The sequence below is a fragment of the Chlamydotis macqueenii genome, chromosome 2 (genome assembly GCF_036417535.1).
Source record: "Chlamydotis macqueenii isolate bChlMac1 chromosome 2, bChlMac1.mat, whole genome shotgun sequence".
Lineage (NCBI taxonomy): Eukaryota > Metazoa > Chordata > Aves > Otidiformes > Otididae > Chlamydotis > Chlamydotis macqueenii.
Genome location: NC_141557.1, coordinates 59,332,929 through 59,355,499, shown reverse-complemented (window position 1 = coordinate 59,355,499; position 22,571 = coordinate 59,332,929). Strand labels below are relative to the sequence as shown.

At 37.2% G+C, this 22,571-nt stretch overlaps 1 protein-coding gene across 1 annotated transcript in view; it reads right to left on the bottom strand.

Annotated features, from left to right (window-relative positions):
* Window positions 1-22,571, bottom strand: part of CNTNAP2 (contactin associated protein 2) — a 1,234,090-nt gene that overhangs the window by 338,455 nt on the left and 873,064 nt on the right. Inside the window, exon 13 of the mRNA XM_086743072.1 lies at window positions 21,925-22,125. Within this exon, the coding sequence (XP_086599198.1) occupies window positions 21,925-22,125 (201 nt within the window). The remainder of the gene's footprint in view (window positions 1-21,924; window positions 22,126-22,571) is intronic.

The following is a 22,571-nucleotide window of genomic DNA, read 5'->3' as shown; positions in this document are numbered from 1 at the left end:
TCATAGAACTACCTCCACACAGCTTTTCATCTGTGCTTTGAAGGGGAGAGATGAACGAAAATTGATGAAGAACCACCTTCACTGTCTAAAAAACTGAGCAAAACTTGAATGCTACTGTGGCTTCCTTTCAAAATTCTAGGTGGCTCAGTTGAATAAACTCATCTGCGTGTGGTGATGGGCTAAGCCTAATCTCCTTGGGAAACACACCCACCATTGGCTCCTCCACCACACTACAGGCAGCATTCTTATCTCTGAGGCACCCACCTCATGTAGAGGCACTGTCCTCTACTGATGGATAATCTAGTCCTTAAAGGAGTTAATGTTGCTAGCAATACTCATCTAAAGCCTAAATACTTTAAAGCTATCTGTACTGCTTCATACTGCTGCAATACATCTTATTAGGAATTTAATAATGTTTCCACATACTTGGTGATGCGCAGTCCTAATGACTAATCAATATGCTCAACTAAATGTGTTTAGAATGCCTAAAGAAAGTGACAGATCATTTATCAAAGGAAATTTGACCACATGCAGCCTCCAAATAGATTTTAAATACATAGAAAATATAGGAATTAAAATGAAATCCACACTGTTTATGTTTCTGAACAGGTTCAGCTCTGCCACCATATTGTTAACCACCATTATTCTAGGTTTTCATGCTAAATGCCAAAGTACCATAAATTCTTCATAAATATAAAATCTGCAATTATATATGCTACATTTCTGACAATTTGCTTGTATAGCTTGTGCTATGCTATCCAACAACTCTCACTGTATCCCCTTTATAGTTATAGAGTGATGGGTATTTGTTTTAAAATATTAGCCAGGTGGAACGTGAAGTGATGGATGGGGATTGAACTACACATGAAGATACAATCATTGATTTTAAGCAGTTTTTACAAAGAGTATATCTATTGAATTTGCTTATCTTCTCTTAAAGAAAGCATACAGAAAAGTAGGAAAGTAACATCATCATAATCTACCACTCATAAATCAATGCCAAAGTAACAAAGAATGCTAGATGAAGAAAATCACCTTTGACATTTCATTGAGAGTGCTCAGTCCAGATAAACTAACACTGCTAATATTTTTTCATTTTGCTGTGAATATCCCAATAAAAAACTCTCTGCTGTACTTGCAGATAAATACTACTACATGTTGCAGAAGTGCAATTGATGGATGTACAAAGTTAAGGCCATATTTTTCAGAGTAATCTATAGTTTCAGGTGCCCATTTTGAGCACTCAGGCTACAGCTCTCAATCAGCTTCTGAAACTTGAGTCCAAAGTAACTCGATAGTACTTTGTATCATTGAACCAGAAGAAGCAGTCAGCATCCCACTCATTAACTCTGAAGTGCAATTTACGAATAGTATTTTAGAAATATCTGTCTGATATAAACAGGGAAATAAACTTCTGCCAATACTTGTTCACGCACACACAGAGGAATTAACAGAAAGCATCATCACAAGATAACAAATTCAAAAAATTTAAAAGCATTCAGAAAAAGAGTAGATATTTATATAGCATCCACACTACATTTAGATGGAGTATTTTATTCTAAAGCTAATGTATATGCAAGATGAACTTCCTCCTTATTCTGCTGTGCAATTTTTTCTATTATCTCAAAAGAATTTGGTACTAGTCAAGGTCTCACAATAGATACCAAATTTGTTTTACGTGGACTGTTTTCAAGGAACACACTTCTCACTGAAAGACGTAATATTGTCATCTGAAACGACTCCATGATTTTGCTGAATGACCATAGGTGGTGAGAGCTGAGGCTAAAGTTTCAGGAAGTCATAGAAGGTTTGTGCTTTTAGGGACTTGCGTGGATGTGGGTTGAAGTACCTCCACTTGGCTCATCCTGGCCACATGCAAAGGAAGAACTCCTTTATACAAAACATACAAGGAAAAGGCCACAGACTGGATAAGTTGCTCACCTGCTCTGGAAATCCAGTTATGAGAAGAGACCTCTACTAGAAAATAAGCCTGGATGAGTCAATCACTTTTTTTCCTGATGTTGCTCATTAAAACAAGGTCTGGATTCCATCTGTCCCACCTCCAGATGTCCATACCAACTGCCATAAAAGTATTTTTCACCTCTATGATGATTTAATACAGAATGTTATACACATTGGAGAACCTCTAAAAGCAGATTTCAGCAAGGTCTCAGTCAGCCTTGACTTCAACTGGGGACTCTTAGTTGGATTTCTCTTTTCACAAGCCTTCCTGAAGTATGAGGCAGTAGGATATTTAGTAAAAGGAAAAGTATTTATCTTTTTTATTTACCTGTCCTTTTGGAACTGGCTCATCCACAGCACCTCACAGGTTCTATGAGCTTAGTGAGGATTTACATGGAAGACAAAGCTCTGCCCAGTGGACACTCACACATTTAATGCTAAATGGAACATGAAACACTAAGAGAAATTATCTACAAGACCCCTTTAAAGTACCTTTCAGCAATGTATAAACCTTAGGTTCCATGAGGGACATGACCGAACCTGTACCTTTGATGGATGCTTCATTTATTATGGTATTAAATGAAAGGACACTAGAACTACCCCTCCCCTTTTGTCAATCAATCTCTTCAATTTCTTTCATGCTATGGGTGTTTCTTATTACAGCAATCCAAAACTGAAGTGTAACATTCTATGTTTGTATTATATATTCTATGGGAAAACATGAACAAGGAAACAAAGAAAAACTAAGGAAGGCCAAAGCCCTGGCAGAACTGAATCTGGACAGGGATATAAAATGCAACAGGAAGAGCTTTTATAGGTACGTAGGGGACAAAAGAAAGTCCAGGGAAAATGTAGGCACCCTCCGGAAGGGAACTGGTGTCCTGGTTACCCAGGACATGGAGAAGGCTGAGGTACTCAATGACTTTTTTGCCTCAGTCTTCACCAACAAGAGTTCCTGTCCCACCACCCAATCTGTAGAAGATGCAAGCAGGGACTGCGAGGAGGAAGAACTGCCCACTGTACTCGGAGAGCAGGTTTGGGAACATCTGAGGAACTTAAAGGTGCACAAGTCCATGGGACCTGACGAGATCCATCCACGGGTCCTGAGGGGACTGGTGGATGAAGTTGCCAAGCCACTGGCCATCGTATTTTGAGAAGTCGTGGCGGTCCGGTGAGGTCCCCGATGACTGGAAGAGAGGGAACATAACCCCAATTTTTAAAAAGGGGAACAAGGAAGATGCGGGTAACTACAGGCCGGTCAGCCTCACCTCTGTGCCTGGCAAGGTCATGGAGCAGATTCTCTTGGAAACAATGCTAAGGCACATGGAGAGCAAGGAGGTGGTTAGTGACAGCCAACATGGCTTCACCAAGGGCAGATCGTGCCTGACCAATTTGGTGGCCTTCTATGACGGGGTGACGGCATCGGTGGACAAGGGACAAGCAACAGACATCATCTACCTGGATTGTGCAAAACTTTTGACACTGTCCCGCATGACATCCTTCTCTCTAAACTAGAGAGACATGGGTTTGATGGACGGACCACTCGGTGAATAAGGAGTTGGCTGGATGGCCGCACTCAGAGAGTGGTGGTCAACGGCTCGATGTCCATGTGGAGACCGGTCACGAGTGGCGTCCCTCAGGGGTCCGTGTTGGGCCTGGCCCTGTTCAACATCTTTGTCGACGACATGGACAGTGGGATAGAGTGCACCCTCAGCAAGTTCGCCAACGACACCAAGTTGTGTGGTGCTGTCGACACGCTGGAAGGGAGCGATGCCATCCAGAGGGACCTTGACAGGCTGGAGAGGTGGGCCCGTGCCAACCTCATGAAGTTCAACCAGGCCAAGTGCATAGTCCTGCACCTGGGTCATGGCAATCCCAGGCACAAATACAGGCTGGGCGGGGAATGGATTGAGAGCAGCCCTGAGGAAAAGGACTTGGGAGTGCTGGTGGATGAGAAGCTTAACAGGAGCAGGCAATGCGCCCTTGCGGCCCAGAAGGCCAACCGCATCCTGGGCTGCATCAAGAAAAGCGTGGCCAGCAGGTCAAGGGAGGTGATTCTGCCCCTCTACTCTGCCCTGGTGAGACCCCACCTGGAGTACTGTGTCCAGTTCTTGAGCCCCCAGCACAAGAAGGACATGGACCAGTTGGAGAAGGTCCAGAGGAGGGCCACAAAGATGATCAGAGGGCTGGAGCACCTCTCGTACGAGGACAGGCTGAGAGAGTTGGGGCTGTTCAGCCTGGAGAAGAGGAGGCTCCGGGGAGACCTGATAGCAGTCTTCCAGTACCTCAAGGGGGCCTAAAGGAAAGATGGGGAAAGGCTGTTTAGTAGGGCGTGTTGCAATAGGACGAGGGGTAATGGTTTCAAAATAGAGGGGGGGAGATTTAGATTGGAAATTAGGAAAAAATTTTTTACAATGCGAGTTATAGAACACTGGAACAGGTTTCCCAGAGAGGTGGTGGAAGCCCCATCCCTGGAAACATTCAAGGCCATGCTGGATGAGGCTCTGAGCAACCTGATTTAGTTGAGGATGTCCCTGCTTTTTGCAGGGGGTTGGACTAGATGACCTTTGAAGGTCCCTTCCAACTCTAACCATTCTATGATTCTATGATTCTATGATTCTATATTGTAACAGTAGGGCCTGTTGCGATAGGACAAGGGGTAATGGTTTTAAAACAGAGGGAGGTAGATTTAGATTGGATATTAGGAAAAAATTTTTTGCAATGCAAGTTGTAGAACACTGGAACAGGTTGCCCAGAGAGGTGGTGGAAGCCCCACCCCTGGAAACGTTCAAGGCCAGGCTGGATGAGGCTCTGAGCAACCTGATCTAGTTGGGGATGTCCCTGCTCCTTGCAGGGGGGTTGGACTATATGACCTTTGAAGGTCCCTTCCAATCCTAACCATTCTATGATTCTATGATTTCAGATGATAGTCTAAACTTTTTTTTTCTTTATATTTAGATTCAGATATCAAGCTAATAAAAAAAGGATTTAAGAAATCAGCAGAATTCTATATGGGACCTCCATCACAAACGTATAAGAAAGGCAGCAGTAGAATCATTTATCTTGTAGAGACAAATTTGTGGTCCAACTAGTATATTGTCTATTAATTATGTAATGTGCATAAATTAAATTAATCTCTCATACACTTGACCAAGCAGCGGGTCCGCCCTAGGCCCGGCCGAGTCCAATCATTTACACAGTAAGAAAATAATGTATTATTTCTTACAATTCACAGTATATTTTCTCTTTCATTCATTTTCTGAGATGTCTTGTAAAACTTCCCTACCGAAATATCTATGCTTTTCACTGCCATCAACACATTCTCATCAGTTGAAGTATAGTCCAGATTTTGCCCAGTCAAGAGGAACTTCTTGGATCAGACTGGTTACAATCAGCATCTGCAGGGAGCATCCTGTCTGCCTGTTTGCTTTTTCTAAGTGCAGTTGTAGTGATCAGCCCTGAGTGTCCTCCAGCAATTGTAAGATCTTCCTATGGCATTTTTATCCCAGATCATCTTGTTTCTAGCTTTGCTATAAAATAGTTTTAAAAAATTAGTGCTATCATTAACAATGCTATTACTGACATGGTGAAAGGAAAATAAATGGGTGAGCACTAGTGTTAGAAGAACTCAAATACAGCAATTTTGTTCGAAAAATTGCTCTCCTTGTTACGAATCTTTTAATGTTGAAGGACTCCCAGTTTTCTACTGTTACAAGTTCTAAGTAGGAGAGACCAACATGAAGGTAAAATTATGTAATTACATTAGAGGCAATGGCAGACATTGCAAATTGTGGTAGAAGCAAAGGAAATAAAGAATTAATGTCAATTACAGTAATAACAGAAACAGTACAGTAATAACAGAAACAGTAGCAGTCAAGTCAGGTGAAGTCAGGCAACAAAAGCAGCAATAAGTAAAGAAGAAAAAAAATAACAATTACAAGTTTCTTCGCTTTTCACTCAACAGATGTTCACAAAGCAATCATTTAACCTTCAAGCACTTGAACTAAGTTTCCTATTAGTAATCATTCATGGATATTACTCAGCAGAAGTAGTCCATGCACAGAAGGAATTATGTAAACCTGAAGTCATTTGTTGGCAGTAGATTCCCTAGTTAGGAGCTGCACTACTCATTATCATCAGTCATTTCTAGTTTTCCTTCTGCCTTATTTTAATACAGCTTCTCATTTCAATATCACTATCATCTATGAGGTATGCTTGGCTATGAATGAAAAAGGCAAAATAATCAATATGTTTTATGTATGATGTGTTCAAGTATTCCTTGCACTAAGTTGAAAATACAATTGAAAAGTTATAAATCGACATACTGAGTTGAAAATATATTAGTCGGATAGGCAGTTCCATAGGAGTTCCATATACTCATTCACTGAAAAATTCACTATTTTTTTTTGTTTAATTTCTGTGTAATGCTTCAGTGTTCTGCAGTTAAAATCTGCTGTGTTTCACTGAACACTCTGTCCACACCTACACGTTCTCTGAGACTGAGACAGCTGTGACTACTTGGCCTCTCCTTTTTGTCTCTCCTTGGGGCAAATACATTCAGTATAACTATTTCTGAGTATTTAAGGGATGCATACTTTAGGGAGAGAAAAATTAATTGGTGGGGTGCAAAAAACACGGAAAAGAAAAAGGACAAATTAAGTCAACAAAAATTAAGGCAGAATGTAATTATAATACTAATTAGAATAGTTTTCCAGTAGGAATGGATCATTTAAATATGAACAAAACACAATAATGAAAGACTCCACTGTTGGGACATCTCTTTTTCTTGCCCAGCTGTGCTCTGAGAATAGAACTGATAAAATAATCAGATTTTTTCCCTATCTATAATTTTAATTATTTTATTGTATTTTTATGTTGTATTCTGAAGAATGCTCTTTCATGACATTATTAATCTTTTTTTTCAACTTAAGTCCCAGTACTACTGCTTTGCAAATTAGAAACTCTGCTGCTTTTTTTTTTTTAATTTATCTTTGAGAGTGTCTCAAAAAATAACTAAAAGCTATGCAAGTTATTAGATCATATAGTAAACTGTTCCTAATTCATTTACTAGAAGATTTGTACACTTCTTAGTTTTAACAAGGTTATTTCTAGGGCAGCAATAGCAAATGATGTTGTAAGGACATCTGTTTGTAGAAAGGATTAAGTCAAGGCTACTTTGAAGAACTCTGATAACTTGTATTTTCACCTCCCCAAGATTAGTATATTGTACTACCATAAACTTAAGAATCTTCTGAGCTAAATCAATTAAAGATATTAAGATATATTGGTACTGTTTTCACAATCACCATGTGGCAACCTTTAACCTTTTGAAGAAAGCAAGGAATAAAGTAATTTAAAAATTGAAATTAAGGTATTTTCACTGAATTTTTGTCGCTTAGATATTCTATTCTCATGACCAATTGAATAGAGTAATTAGAACCTCTCGTTTTCAATATAACTTATTTAAGAAAAAAAGAATATAAAGTACAGCATTACCACAACAAATCTAAACAGAAAAGTTGCAAAATCTAAACAGAAAAGTTGCAAAAATACTGATCTGAGAGCCAACATAATATTCAATGAATTTTTGAATTCATGTAAACAGGAGAAAAATATCTGCATCAAGACTGGCAGCAACCTCCCCAGAGTCCTCATTTAATTCCTATTTGAGTATCTGATGCCTAAATGCCGTATTATTTATTTGTTTACTTATTTACCCAACACACTGACACATTGCTTCAGCTGAATGTTTGTGTAACTACGCACTAGAAGCCAAACAGCTAGGAGGTGAGCAAGCATCTTTTGCATAGTACTTGAAGCTTGGCCAAGTCCCCACTATATGCCTAATCTCTTCCACGTGGCCAATTCTGCAAGCATCCCAGAGGTGGCTGAGGGATGAGCAGAGCTGAAAGGGAAGGTCTGCTCCCTTCCGTCGCAACCACATGATACCAGCTACTCATTTGTCTGAACACATTCTGAAATGTTGTGACAGACTGCAATTATCAACTCCTCCTGGCTTAGTCTTTGCAATACCAGATGTGTAAAAACAAGAATACTGAAAAACTGCATAGCTAAAACAGGTTCAGGGCATAATAATCCAATTCATTTTTTAAAACTAGACTGAAACAGAAACAGAATCCTTGTGATTGATAAAAATAAACCTATCCTAAACTAGAAAGCTTTTGGCATAGTATTCTATGTTCTAACAACATGGAAAAGTAAATACTTTTGAAAATTTAATTTATAATTATTTTAAGATAGTTTTACTTACCAGATTTCCCATATGGAAAAGGGAAATGTAACCTCTAATTATGACCACAGAAGAACTGAAATTCTACTGCATGGGTTTAATTAAAGTGGATGGTTCATGTGAAGAGAATTTTTCCAAAATTCATAATGACGGCATTAGCAAGTTATAAATATGAAAATTAATTGAGAATAAGATTTGTTTTGTAGGGTTATAGAGTTGACTAATCATTGCTAATGATTTCCTGACTAACGCTCTGTTGCAATTGTGGCCATTGCACCACATATTTTCTTCAGTTATGTGTTTGGTTTTGGCCATATGCTATCTCCTATTATTCACTATCTGCCTGAATACTACAATCAGAGAAATCAGTCTTCCGTTGGCAAACGCTTTCTTGGCAAGTGAAAACAACAGATTTCTCCTACTCAATTACTTGCTGTCTGAAAAACCTCAGCACTTTATTTGTACTGAAACATATAATCATTCTGCACCTCTTTACAGTAGTTATGCATTGAGTTCAAATTCTCAGATTCAAAGTCTGGTTGGTTGTCCTCGCCAGCCCCTAAGCACCCATACAGTCACTGACTCACTGCCCTGTGATGGACCAGGTGAAAAACAAGAAGAGCAAGAGTGAGAAATCACATGGGTCACAATAAAGACAGCTTAGTAAGTGAAGGAAAGAAAATAAAAAGAATGCCAAGCCAATGACTTATGACCCACCTCAAACAGATTGATGTTTCATTATTCTCCAAGCAACTACTAACTTGGAAGTCATACCTCACTCTTTCTTCCTCTACCCCTAGTTTTTATGCATGACATTATATGGTATGGAATACGCCTTTGGTCACTTCAGGTATGCATTTCAATGTACATAAATACCTGAAGAGTGGGCATAAAGAAGAGAGTGCCATGTTCTTTTCAGTGGTGCCCAGTGACAGGACCAGAGGCAATGGGCACGAACTGATATACAGGAGGTACTCTCTGAACATAAGGAAACACTGTTTTACTGTGAGGTCGACTGAGCACTGGCACAGGATGCCCAGAGAGGTTGTGGATCTCCCACCTTGGAGACTTCCAAGAAAGCCATCTATGGTCCTGGGCAACTGGCTCTAGGTGGTCTTACTTGAGCAGGGCGGTTGGGCCAGATGACCTCCAGAGGTCCCTTCCAACCCTTCTGTGATGCTACGATTCCATTAATATTTACTTTTTCCTATCATGTCTTTTATACTTGGTTTAAATTCCTTAATTGATATTTTTATGAATGCATCTTAAAGAAATCATCCCCAAATCTCACAGTGCTTATGGAAAGGTATCATATCACATGATTTTATACTGCATCATATCTCTAAGCACTATGGTGTGTATCATGATTTTTTGTACAGTATGCTTTTTTCTTCTCTGAAGCAATGAACATTATTCAGAAAATGTGTACTGATCTAAGGCAACAATATTGCTCACTGATCATTGCCTTACTTAGTATTTCATATCTTGCCATTTTCTCATAAATTACCTGACAATGTGCTCTACGTTAATGCACACTTCAGTAGAAATCAACCATTTGCATGAACCCATATAAAGACTACTGTACCAGTGCTTTTGGCACTATCATTAACATAAATTGCAATATTTCTAATATCACTTCATATTTACACCTGACAGGATGGAGGAATTAGCCATGTGTAGAGTCATTCCTACAAATTTCCATACTTAATGCTATTTAAAAAAAATTTTTCACCCAAAGTACACTGTCCTGTGGCTCTGGTCCAGCATTAAATTCAAACAACAAACTAGAACACTGCTATAAAACAAATTGGAAGGAAAGACTCTGTAACATAAGTACTGAAATACCAGTACATGTGAAAGAATTAGTTTGACTATCATACCCTTAATATTGTACTGACCAGATTGGAAAACATTATCTCCTATTTATAGAATATTTTTATAAAACCACCAAACATTAGGGCAAGTAAAATAACACATTCCCTCTCACCCTTGACACTACATATGTTAGGATATGAAACCACTCTGTCTCCAAACTTGAAAAATAATCCGAGAGCAAAATTTAGTCCCTGATCCTTAAAAACCAACCAAGCTCCCATAAGAGTTGATGAAAATACAGTTAATTAATTGACAAATAAACAAGATCTGTACTTTGTTACTTCGTGTAAATACCATAACTTCATCAAAAGACAGCAACACTTCTGGGTGACCATAGAATGAGGGTGGTTGTTCTTCACTACATTTTCTTCTGAAATGTGCTCTATTCAATATTCAATAATTCAATATGCCCCTTGGATAGAAATATACTATATAATAAAGTATAACTGTAGTCATTTCACCTGGTAATTACCTTTATGAAAATAAATACAAAAAATAATTGTAGATTCATTAATAATTCTGATAAATTGTGTCTGTCTTATTAATAAATAAAAACAAATCAAGTAGCAACTATGCAAATGTGCTAACTCAGCATGAGTTGAACCACTGTCAATGTAATGCAACTTGTAACGTAGTGCAATGTAACTCAATCACTTTCAGTGCCAAAACATCTTTCCCCTCTGAAAACACAGGTTTTAGATGAAAAAGTTTGTTGCTTTAGCTGAAAAAATGCTCATTCATACACAGCACATTGTTTACACCAAAAACAACTGAGGGGAAAAAAACTATAAAAATTGTAACTTATAGTTTTATATTTTACTGTTACTAGTTTTACTGTTACTAATAATTGATCAGCTGTAAAATGTGAAACATATAATAATTTGACCAGAAGAAGGTGACATTTTAAAACTAGATTTTTAAAAAAACATTTGTTCTATTTTTCTTCACTTTTTTTCCACCAACATTCAACCAATCAAAAACAAATTGCTCACACAGCCCTATATCAGCTGTTGTAGCAGATTAGCAGGTTGGCCAGTTGGTAACAACAGCAAAGGCAGTCACAGAAGGTGCCAGCAATGATGATTATTATATTACATACAGCATATGCCTAGTGGGAAGTAGACTGAGACTATCAATTCATCTTATCTTGAACAGCCACACTGTAAAAATCATTTTCAGGTACTGTTGTTTTGCCTGGGATCTGAAGTGGTAAGACCTGGATGAAGAAATCAGCAATTCAATATTTTCAAAATTTCCTTTACATGCTAGTTTTTAATTAATAAAACTGATTGTACTACAAACCTTCAAGCTTTTTTATCTTCTTCAGTCAGAGACTTTACATTAAATTGGTATGTGCATTTAAATTAGAGTTAATAGTTAAATTCATCAGCTGTCCTTGGCTGAATCCTCTAGGGAAGCTCTAGGGAAGTCACTTTTTGGACTCTGTATGCTTTTAAACTATTTTATTTGGATAATTTCACATTAGAGAGTGAAAAGAGTACCGACCTCCAAGAGAACATGAAGAGATTCTTTAGTGCATCCCAAAGCATCGAGAGTTCATAGCTGTTTAAAGACCTATCCAATTTCAAAACCGCTTTAGATTAGGACATATTTCTGTAAGTCGCACATGTGTGACATTCTATGTTGATCAAAGCAAATGTGGGTTTACTGTACCCTACAAGTCATATGGTGTTTTCTATGAAATACTATTGAATTAAAGCAATAGCAGCTCTTTTTTTCCCTGCAGTCCAGGACACGCCTAGACACTCAAAGCCATTTTCTTCCTTTTTTGACCTACAACTTGTTCTGCATTTTTGAAAGGCTTCCTTTTTAAAACATAGCAAATGACATTAAAATTAATCAAAACTTGAAAACTGCGTATGTGGCAAACTAACTTTTTATTATTCTACTGATTTCAACGATGTTACGCTAGATGTGACTTTATTCAACTTAGAACTCTGAAGTACTGTCCACTTTTTCTGACTGCATGAAGTCATTCAACCATTTTTACTACATCACATTTTTATTATTCTGTACCACCTCCATACTTTCTAGAATCCTTCCACAGCACTCTTATCTTAATTTCCTCAAACTTAGCTAATATTAGTACATTAGTTTCAATTAAACCAACTCAAATTTGAGAACAAAGTAATTAAATACTCAATAATTTAAATACTCAAATACAATGGAAAATTTACAGTGTATATTGTTAATATTTTGTATCCTCCTGACCTCATGAAATGCCTACTTTGGGGAACAGATAACTCTTAGAAATATTTGAACAAGTTTTACTACCAGATTATATACAAAAAAAAGAAGAAGTAGTATTCTGATCTGTTTGAGAATCCCAATGATAGTAAAACATATGAGTAAAACATAGTAGCAAAGCATAAGGGAAAAAACATGAAATAAATTTGTTAGGTTAAGTTTATTCATAGAAAGAATATCACACAAGAAGACAACAGACAAAGTATTTCCCTTAAATGTTAAAATCACTTGTTTGCATAAATATCCATATTGGAGTAAAACTCAGTAGTCAGAAACAAACAAGAATATGCACTGTGGACAATCCAGGGATTGTAATCTGCCTTTAAATTTAATACCAGGTTTTTTTTGTAGGTTAGGCTTTGTATTATAGACTAATAATATTGTGTTTTAATGAAAACATAGTAAAACTACAGAAATTACTAGTTTATTCATTTATATAGGAGGAATGTGGGGAAGTTCCTGTGCAGAATTTGTTACAGAGCTCTTCATCACAGACTCTGGCCAAGCATGGCCTGTTACTGCGGTCCTGTGCATACACATATACAGGCTTAGGTACTTCTCTGGCAATCACTCGTAATAAAAATTTTGATAAATTTTTTCAGACTTTTGTCACATTATTTTTGTATACGAAAATACACAACAGAACATAGACCTACTTTTTCCAGAATAACAGTAATCCCAGTCACTACCATTTCTTAAGTTCCTCTTTAAATAACAAATAATGCCTTTAAGTGGATTATTTAAAAGCCAGTGAGAAACAGAGAAGGTTGCTTGCTGTAACTCCTCTTCAATTTCATTCAAAAAAAATTATTTCTTATTAATTACAAATTTTGATACACAACTAAGCAAGCTATTGCTTACTGCATTAGATAAATTATTATATCAGGAATACACTTGCAAGAAGTTCTGTAACTTGGAAACATGCTACCCCTTCAGTTTGTAGGATCGTGAGTGATTTAGTAAAAGTTCTCCAAAGTGAAATGTAGTTTTCTGACAAGAATTACGCCTTTATCTCCATTCTAAGCCACTTTCATATAAAAATGAGGCTGCAATCAACCATGTATACCCTTTTTGTCTCTGTTACTCCTGCTGTGCAATGCAAGCATGTCTTTTATGGCTTTAGAGTGAGTTTGCACCACTCTTCAGAAGTGCTGAATGGAGCTAAGAGTTCCCAGTTTCCCCCACAGTTCTGATCCCAGGGCATGCAAATCCCAGGAGCCCTGACTACACGGGGAGGGTACTTTCTGGAGTGCTTTGTCACTCTGGCACTTCTCTAATTCCCATTAGAGAACTTAAAATAATTACTATGCCTCCCCTCCTACCCATGTTCATCAATTTACCTTAGAAATATATCCAGACTTTCAGGGAACAGGGTGGTCAAGTTATTCAGGGCATTTCCAGGATGTATTTGGAGATCAGGGCTCTGAGGAGCAATGCAAATTTTGCTGCCTTGAGATGAATACTCAGTTTTACTCTCTCTTAGTTCCCAAATAGATCAAACCTAGTGCCTGGTGTTTGAAAAGTATTCATTTTGATTAAAACCAAAATATTTTATTAATCAAAGCACATCTTAAAATGAAAGAGCAGAAGAATGGGGAGATTTGTGAACATGGAAAATGACAAATTGAAGATGCCACTACTTTTACTGATGAAATACAGAGGCATTAGGAATAAAAGAGCAGCTAAAAAGATGCTCACCACCCTACTCCAGTGAAATGTCGTTAATAATCAGGCTTAATAGAGGAGATAGGACTTCAGTACAGTCCATGTTGCTGCCATTAGTGTTGCACTGCAGTTAATGTGAGAGAAATCTCAAAGAATATCCTGAAGCAAGAGAGAAATTATTTTAAAATTTGTTTTGATTACACTCAATTTATTTATTCAAGATTTTGTCAGCAAGAGAGCATTGCTATTTTTCAGTCATTGACAAAGAAGAGGATCTATTATACTATCATTTCACAGTCATAACTTTGAGCAAGGATTACAAAGCTGAGAGGCAAAGAATCCTTTAATAGATTGAATTGATAAGAATTATTTTTGTATATTTGCTCTTAAATTATAGATAGACAGTGAATTCCTGATGAAAAGGCATTTCATAAAAGTATTACCAAAGTTAGTATGGCATTCAAAAAGCAACTGAACCTTTTTCTCTAAGCGTTAGTTCACATAGCTGCACTACTTTGAATGAAAATGAATCTTGACAACAGCACTAATGTAAACACTGGAATTGCTTATTATTTTTCATGTATTCACTGGTATCCGTATACAAGACAAAACACGAACAGCCCACAGAAGATGCCAAGTGATTTGACATAAGGGGTAAACTGGATTATCTTTCTTTTGTCCAGGTGTTACTGTACAATACAAAATCTGCATGTGTCCAAAGAAAACAAAATATTGACATTGGGCTGCTGCATGCAAACGTGGATCAATTATCTATGCACTTCTCATTGAAGTATATGTGAATATTCAGTTGCTCCACTTTAATAATGAGCCAAGTGGATACTAGGAAAAAGTTCCGTGACTAAAATCTTAACTTCATCAGAGGAAAGACCTAATTTGGCTTTTGGTAGATTTTAACAGTTTCCACTCATTATCCTTCTTTGTTTTTCTTCTGTTCACAAAGTCTTGCTAGTGTCACGTATTTCTTGTACTTGAATATGACTATGAATAGCAGAGTTGGCAATTAGGCCACACATCAAGGTGCAGTACTAAACAGAGCAAGAGTCAAGATTTTTTTTTAGTTCAGTGAGATCAAGGGAGCTCTGTGCTTAGCATGGGAAATGTCGATCTGCATTGATTATTAAGTTGTGGCCAGAAATGTTCTCAATTCCTCAAGACTGCTACATTCAACCACACTTTGCACATAAATCTTTAAACAGAAAACCCCAAAACTTCCAATCCAAACAAAATTAAACTCTCAGTACTTCCAACTCCCTAACATTTGCAGATTTTGTTAAGATATTTTTAGATCTCTGGGTGAAAAATGGCATAGTGATAGAGTATCATCACAGATGAATTATCTTATATGCCTGACAACTTTTTTGGTCTGCTTGCAATTTCAGATTTTCCAGAAAAGAGATTGGTTCAGTATCTCTTCTAAACATTCTTGCTATTTGACACAGTGCTTTGCAAAAAAACAAACAAAAAAAGAGATTAAAACACAGTCCATGCCATAGGGGACAGATGATTAAAAAGAAAGCAGCTTTGATCTGTTACTTCTGTGTCATTCAAGAGTAACACCACTGTAAATACTATTAAGGTTTTACAAAAGTATATATGAAATCAGAATATATTACAAATATCAGAGGTAGAGACATAATAAAACATCAAAGAGGAATGAGTAAAGGAGAAAGAGAAAGAGCATAAAAGAACTTTTGAGACGAACTAGTGTTAGGAGAAGGCAGATTACTCATTCTTAGGTGATGAGAGAAAAGATTCTGTTTAATAGTATAGCATGTTCCAAAATACAAATATTTTTGTGGATACAATTTAATCTTATCATAGAATCATAGAATGGTTAGGGTTGCAAGGGACCTTCAAAGGTCATCTAGTCCAACCCCTCTGCAAGGAGCAAGGACAACCCCAACTAGATCAGGTTCCTCAGAGCCTCATCCAACCTGGCCTTAAATGTTTCCAGGGATGGGGCCACCTCTCTGGGAAACCTGTTCCAGTGTTCTACCACCCTCAGTGTAAAAAATTTTTTTCCTGATATCTAATCTAAATCTACTTCCCTCTATTTTAAAACCATTACCCCTCATCTTACCACAACAGGCTCTACTGAACAGTCTCTCCCCATCTTTCCTGTAGGCCTCCTTTAGGTACTGGAAGACCGCTATCAGGTCTCCCTGGAGCCTCCTCTTCTCCAGGCTGAACAGCACCAACTCTCTCAGCCTGTCCTCATAGGAGAGGTGCTCCAGCCCTTTGATCAGCTTTGTGGCCCTCCTCTGGACCCCCTCCAACTGGTCCATGTCCTTCTTATGTTGGGGGCTCCAGAACTGGACACAGTACTCCAGGTGGGGTCTCACCAGGGCAGAATAGAGGAGCGGAATCACCTCCCTTGACCTGCTGGCCACGATTTCTTGATGTAGCCCAGGATGTGGTTGGCCTTCTGGGCCACAAGGGTGCATTGCTGGCTCATGTTGAGCTTCTCATCCATCACCACTCCCAAATCCCTCTCCTCAGGACTGGTCTCAAACCATTCTCCGCCCAGCCTATATCTGTGCCTGGGATTGCCATGACCCATGTGCAGGACCTCGCACTTGGCCTGTATCTTGGTACAACAGATTCATTATAGCTATTCATCTATGCAAGCGCTTTGGTAGACAAGTCATTTTAAAAATAGCTTGACAGATATTAAATATGTCTTGAATTTATGAGTTAGTAAGATCTATCCTGTAAGTTACATGTTACAGTCTAATTGCATATCTGTAGTTTAAACAAAGCACCACCATTGTTCTTGTAGCAATGTACAGGACCTTAACAAGCTGCAGTGAAACCTTACTATTAGTTGTGGAGCATATGTTTGCTTTACAAAGTCCATGTTGACTACCAAAACATTACAGCAATTTCTGCAAAGCAGTATTGGGATAGGCTTCCAATACAAATCAGTATAATGGGTCTTTTCTACAATAACTGAGAGAGCAGCATGTACTAACCAGCTGCCACTTTCTGAAAGTCATTACAGTTTAGCAGCTAAGTTGGTAAGTGATTCCAAATCTTTAGCTGCTGCTTCTGCAATGCTGGACTGCATTTCAATCTGCTGTATCTTGTTAGCAGCTCTATCTTCATCATTGGACTGGCCAACAAATGCCCAGATTCAAAGTTTAATTTCCGTCAGTAGATGTGGTAAGCATCCTTTCTTTAAGAAAAAAAAAATCTGCAGATCTATTTTTCTAGAAAACATGGTTATTGTTTTTTTTATTCTTATTCCTATTAATCAAGGGAAATATATTTCCCACTCCTTATTCCAAGAATCTCAGGAAGTGATCATGAATCATTTTTTTCTGGCAACACAAATTCCTTGAAGATAGAAGTTACCATCCCTATGCCTTTGCAGTAAAATACATCTACCTTACAGAAAATCAGAGACTAATTAAGCTTTTTCATCTTCTCACATTAAGCAAATCTCAGATAACAAACTATTTCAAAAGATATATTGAAAAAGGGTCTTGTTGAAGTAATTCCTTTTAAGAAGAAGTGATCATTGTCTTCATCTTCTTCTACATAAATTCCTATATGTATATAGATCTCCACAAGGAAATCTTACAGGTATATATGGCTTATGCCACAAGCACATAAAGGCGCAAAAGTTCAAGGGGACAATGCACTCTCCTCCCTGAGATTATAATGGCAATGATGTTACATGAACCCCATTTTAAAATACGTTGTACTTTTTGCATACTCCTTTTAATCTTTAGTAAAACTCCGTCCTCATACACACTTAGGCAACGTTGGCTGGTCTAAGCTAGACACTGTTTTAAAAAATTTGTTTTAGCAAATGTATGCAGGCAGAGTATGAAATCATTGAAAGGGATTAATGGAAAGAATGGGTCATATTCTAAAGAAAATGAGGAAAAGCAGGGAAAATGTATGCAGAATTACTCAGAAGGTGAAAAGGGAAACTGTTTCAGGCATTCCATTTCAGCGATAATTCAGAAAAACATTTTAATAGACTGATTTGATAAATAACATCAGGCATACATACATAAAAAAGATCAGTGAAAAACCATATTCAAACATACTCCTGGAATAAGATGTATTTTGTGCTGCCATATTTCAAATAGCCACACATATGTTAGCAATCACATTATATCCATTCTCAAGTTCATATGCATTCTGCTGTGTTTCAGAGCTGTATCTGATGGACTCACTATGAAATGATATGATATAGGGAGTGGGATCTGATAACATTGCTAACAACAAAAAGTAGATCTTACAAAGCAGCTCCAGTACCTCCAAACTCCAAACATTAACTAAAGACTGTTTAAAGAGGCTCCTGAGAAGCAGAAAGGCTTTCCAAATGTAAAAGCTAATATAGAAAAGACAGCTCAACACCCTAGACTGTCAGCTGAGAAAGCTCAGGTTAGAATTTAGGAAAGCTTAACTCTAACCTTCAGATAATCAGTAAAAGTCACAGCCTCAAGAAATGAAACAGTGTCATCTCATCCACAAAAACAGGGCAGGTAATGTTTCAATAACAGTTGAACACTTGTCTTCTTACAAGGCAATGCAGGGCAATGAAGAAAAGGCCAAGAGAAGTCCATAACACAGTAGGGAATGAAGCTCTATCTTATCATCTTTTTGTTTTATGCACTGGATTGTACCATTTTATCTTAGTTGCATATGTTTAGCCTGCTTCTTCCTACAGTTATGCATGACACACATTCATCTCAGGAACAGGAATGAAAAAAGAAACATTGGATATTTTAACTGCATATTTGAATAAGAAAATATACTCAAAGTAATGTGAATGCATTTAGGATATGAGTAAAAGATAAATTCTTGTCAAGATGCACAATGATATACCACCTAGATCCACTTTGTCTGTGAAATTAATAAACTAATCTGTTTCAGTTATTCATCAAGGAAGATTACTTTTCCCCAGAACAACCTGGGTTCATGAAGAAGCAAGGTCTATGACTGTTTCTGTGAAAACAATAACCACGAACGGTTTTGAATAGTTTTTACAAAACAAGATTCAGTACGAACAGTAGAGTAATTATTGCTTTTCTCTATCTTTCTTTTAAGAAAGAAAGATAGAGAATCTTTTCCCGTAATAGCCAGAGCACACTTACAGAGAGAGTGGATATGAGAAACATTCAGTTTGGAACATTCTGCTGTAACTGTGAAGTTAAAACTCAAATGCCTAGTTTTTTTTTAATAAAAGGGCATAGTAAAGAAACTAGGGCTCACAGTACTGCAGTTAGCTTTCCATAGAGGATTTCTAATAATCATAAAGCTCTTATCAGCTACTATTATTTCTAATGAACACCAAAGCAACATGTAGCCTTTTTCATGTAGTGATAGTGGATTAAGTCTAATTCCTACACAACAGCAAAGATAACTTGGAAAATGAGTAAAACCAGTTCACCAGCTAAAAACATTCTGAAGAGAATGTGAAACCAAGAGACTCAGTGATCACAGTATCTAAAAACCTCAAAGGAATTGCTAAGAGATAAGCAAAGGTGCAGAATGAAACAAAGACATAAGACAAGTGTATATTAATAATGGACTGGAAAAAATGACCTCTTAACTAACAATTTACCTACCTAATATTTACCTAGGAGGATCCATATGTATTTCATGAGAAACAGTTAACCTATGAATTAATGTCTGTTTCAGTTCTATAGTAGTATGACAACGACTAAGGAAAAAAAAGTCTCCAAAACCTGTTGGTTTCCACATCTAGGACATAACCATGTAGGTCAGAGTGGAGCAAGAACATTGTTCCTGCTACCTTTATGCTTGAAAAATCACTAGAACTTGAAATCAGCTTTTCTAGAACAGTGACAGGGATCAATCAATAAATTTCTTAAGGCTGGACAAGATATGTGAAAGCTTATGGGTATGTTTTCTGAAAGAACATAGAAAGTGCTGTGGTGGTGGAAGAAATCACATGAGTACTTGGAGCTATGCTGTGAGATAAACATGGTGTCATAATATATTTAACAAATGAGGCAGTCCTCAGAAAAAAAAAAAAACAAAAAACAAAAAACCCACTCCAGAAAGGTATGAAAAAATAGTTCCTTAGCTTAGAAGCCATAGACTGAAACCAAGAACACATAGCTTAGAAAGAAAATGTATTGGCTTCTTCCCCACTAACACACAAATCACTGCTGTGCTATGTGTACAACCCATTACAGGTGTTATGCAAACCCTGCAGTGTGATTCTTTGTTACTGTCTCGGTTAAAATGATCTGCCTTTGTTGTTTCTTTCTCTCACTTACAGGAAAATAAAACACAAAAAAAACCACTTAACAGAATTTCTCTGGAAACTCACTTTCCAGACCAAAAAACTAGCTTGTAAAGAGTTTCTAAAGAGAATTTGTCTTTCCATATCAAAAATGAACACATGAAGAAAGGGGTATCTGCAAAATACACCCAAACATTTCTGAGAAACTATAAAAATGCAAATATCTGGAATTGATTATTCCTTTAAAAAAATTTAGTAAGTTATTATTTTGTAAGTTATTATTTTTATTTGTATTAGTTGTTCTTTTAAATCTAGAAGCTAGGATAAACATCTGCAATTACAGTATATATTTCTTTTACTATAACATAAACATATATTAACAGGTAAAATTTAGTCTTGAAAGAACAGTCTTTCACATTTAAAGAAGGAGAAGGTACTGTACTTTGTGTAAACCATGAGCTTTCTATGCACATTATCTCCAGCTCACGTCCCTAAGTAAATTTGCCTTCTCCTGCCTAAAGATACCTCTATATACTACTTTTCTGAACATATGCAAGCAGGAAGCTTGCATCCATCCATAGAATCTAATCACAATAATTCTAGTTATGAACATGATTCAGAATTCTATACATTAAGGCCTAAGAAAGAAGAAATTATTTTCCACTTTGCAGAGTCTCTGTGCTATGCTAAATTAAGCAAAATAATAGCAACAGAGACAAACCGTGCGTTATAAATAGTTCAAAAACAGCAGGGAGGAGGGAGAGAAGTAACAAGCATTACAGTATCTATTAACTAACAGAATGCTTATGGAAATAGGGATAAGATGCACATGCATGCTAAATGAATCCTTATCTATACCACCACAAGAAAATATACCAAAATAAATTCATGAGGGGAAGCATCTTAAAGTATAACTCTTAAGTATCCAAGCATTAGTTTCATCTGGAAGGCATTTTAATTGCTCCTATCAGAATGAACTCATTTCACAACCACCAAAATATGTTATATGTTTCCACTTATAAATCAGTCTTTGTTAAGTACCATTAAAGACTTATTTACCATTAAATGCTATCATGCACAATTAGAGCATAGATAAAGTAGTAGGTGCATATTAAAAGAGTTTCTACAACTGAATTCCTTCTTTATGTGCTGTTTTACTGATTCTGGAACAACAAATAATTTTTGTCTTTATCATTTACAGGTAAGACCTGTTGAGGAGGCACATACAGCGGTATTAGGACTGTTTTCTTCCAGTACAGCTACACAGCAAAATAAGAACCTGGTAATGAATCTACTTGTAGTAATACCATATCATATTTCTCACGCAACCACATTACTGACCATGCAAATCTCTACAATGCGCAAGGCATCTGATTACCCACGAAATCCTGTGTAAAGGAACAACAGGTCTGAGAGAAGAACACACAGATTTGTGGTGCAACAAAATTCATTTTAGTAGTAAGAAAACAGGCAAAATTTCATAAGAAAATAATTTCTTCTGTATTTTCAATTATTTACCTCTTTGTGAACTGTAATGAAGGAGAACAAGCAAGTATGTTCACTGAATGGTCTGGTCTAACAGCAAGACCTGTTGAATTTTTCAGATAAAGTTCTTTAACAACACAATTTAACTGATATCCCACTCTCGGCCTACCTGGCGTATTCAGTAGCCGGGACATCTTGCAAGAATAGGAGATAAACTGCTCACAGTATTCAGCACTACTGGTAATGGCAGAAATCTGATCCATTGTTGCACTGTAGTTGAGCTGCAGTACGGATAACTTTTCCAGGCTGTTGCCTCCCACAGAAGTCTGCATTTGCAGATCATGGTACACAGTTGTCCATACTTTATCCTCTGAAAGACAGGGAAAAAAGACAAGACAAGAACTGGTGAACGACAGACAGTGGAACTGAATTTACATCAGTCTAGGCTTTTGACAAAAGACAAAATGTTCTGCAAGAAAATTTTTGAGGGGGTGGTGGGGAAGAAGGGCATTGCACATTAAGTCATCATTTGAGAGCACAGTTCCAACAAACTACGAACCGATGAAAGGAAGAAACCCTGATTACCTTTGTAGTTTTGATAACCAATATATTGTGTAAGGAGTCCTCCTTGAACAACTGATGCTAATAGTGATACATGGAACTAATAAGGATTAGCTTTGATCAGAAGTTGATTAGAAAGACACAAGGCTGATGCACTAAAGATTCAAGTTTTCTATGTGAGGAAAATTCACTGTGCATGGTAAATTGCTGTGGGCTGGAGAGCAAAACTGCTTTGCAGCAATGTAATAACAGGGA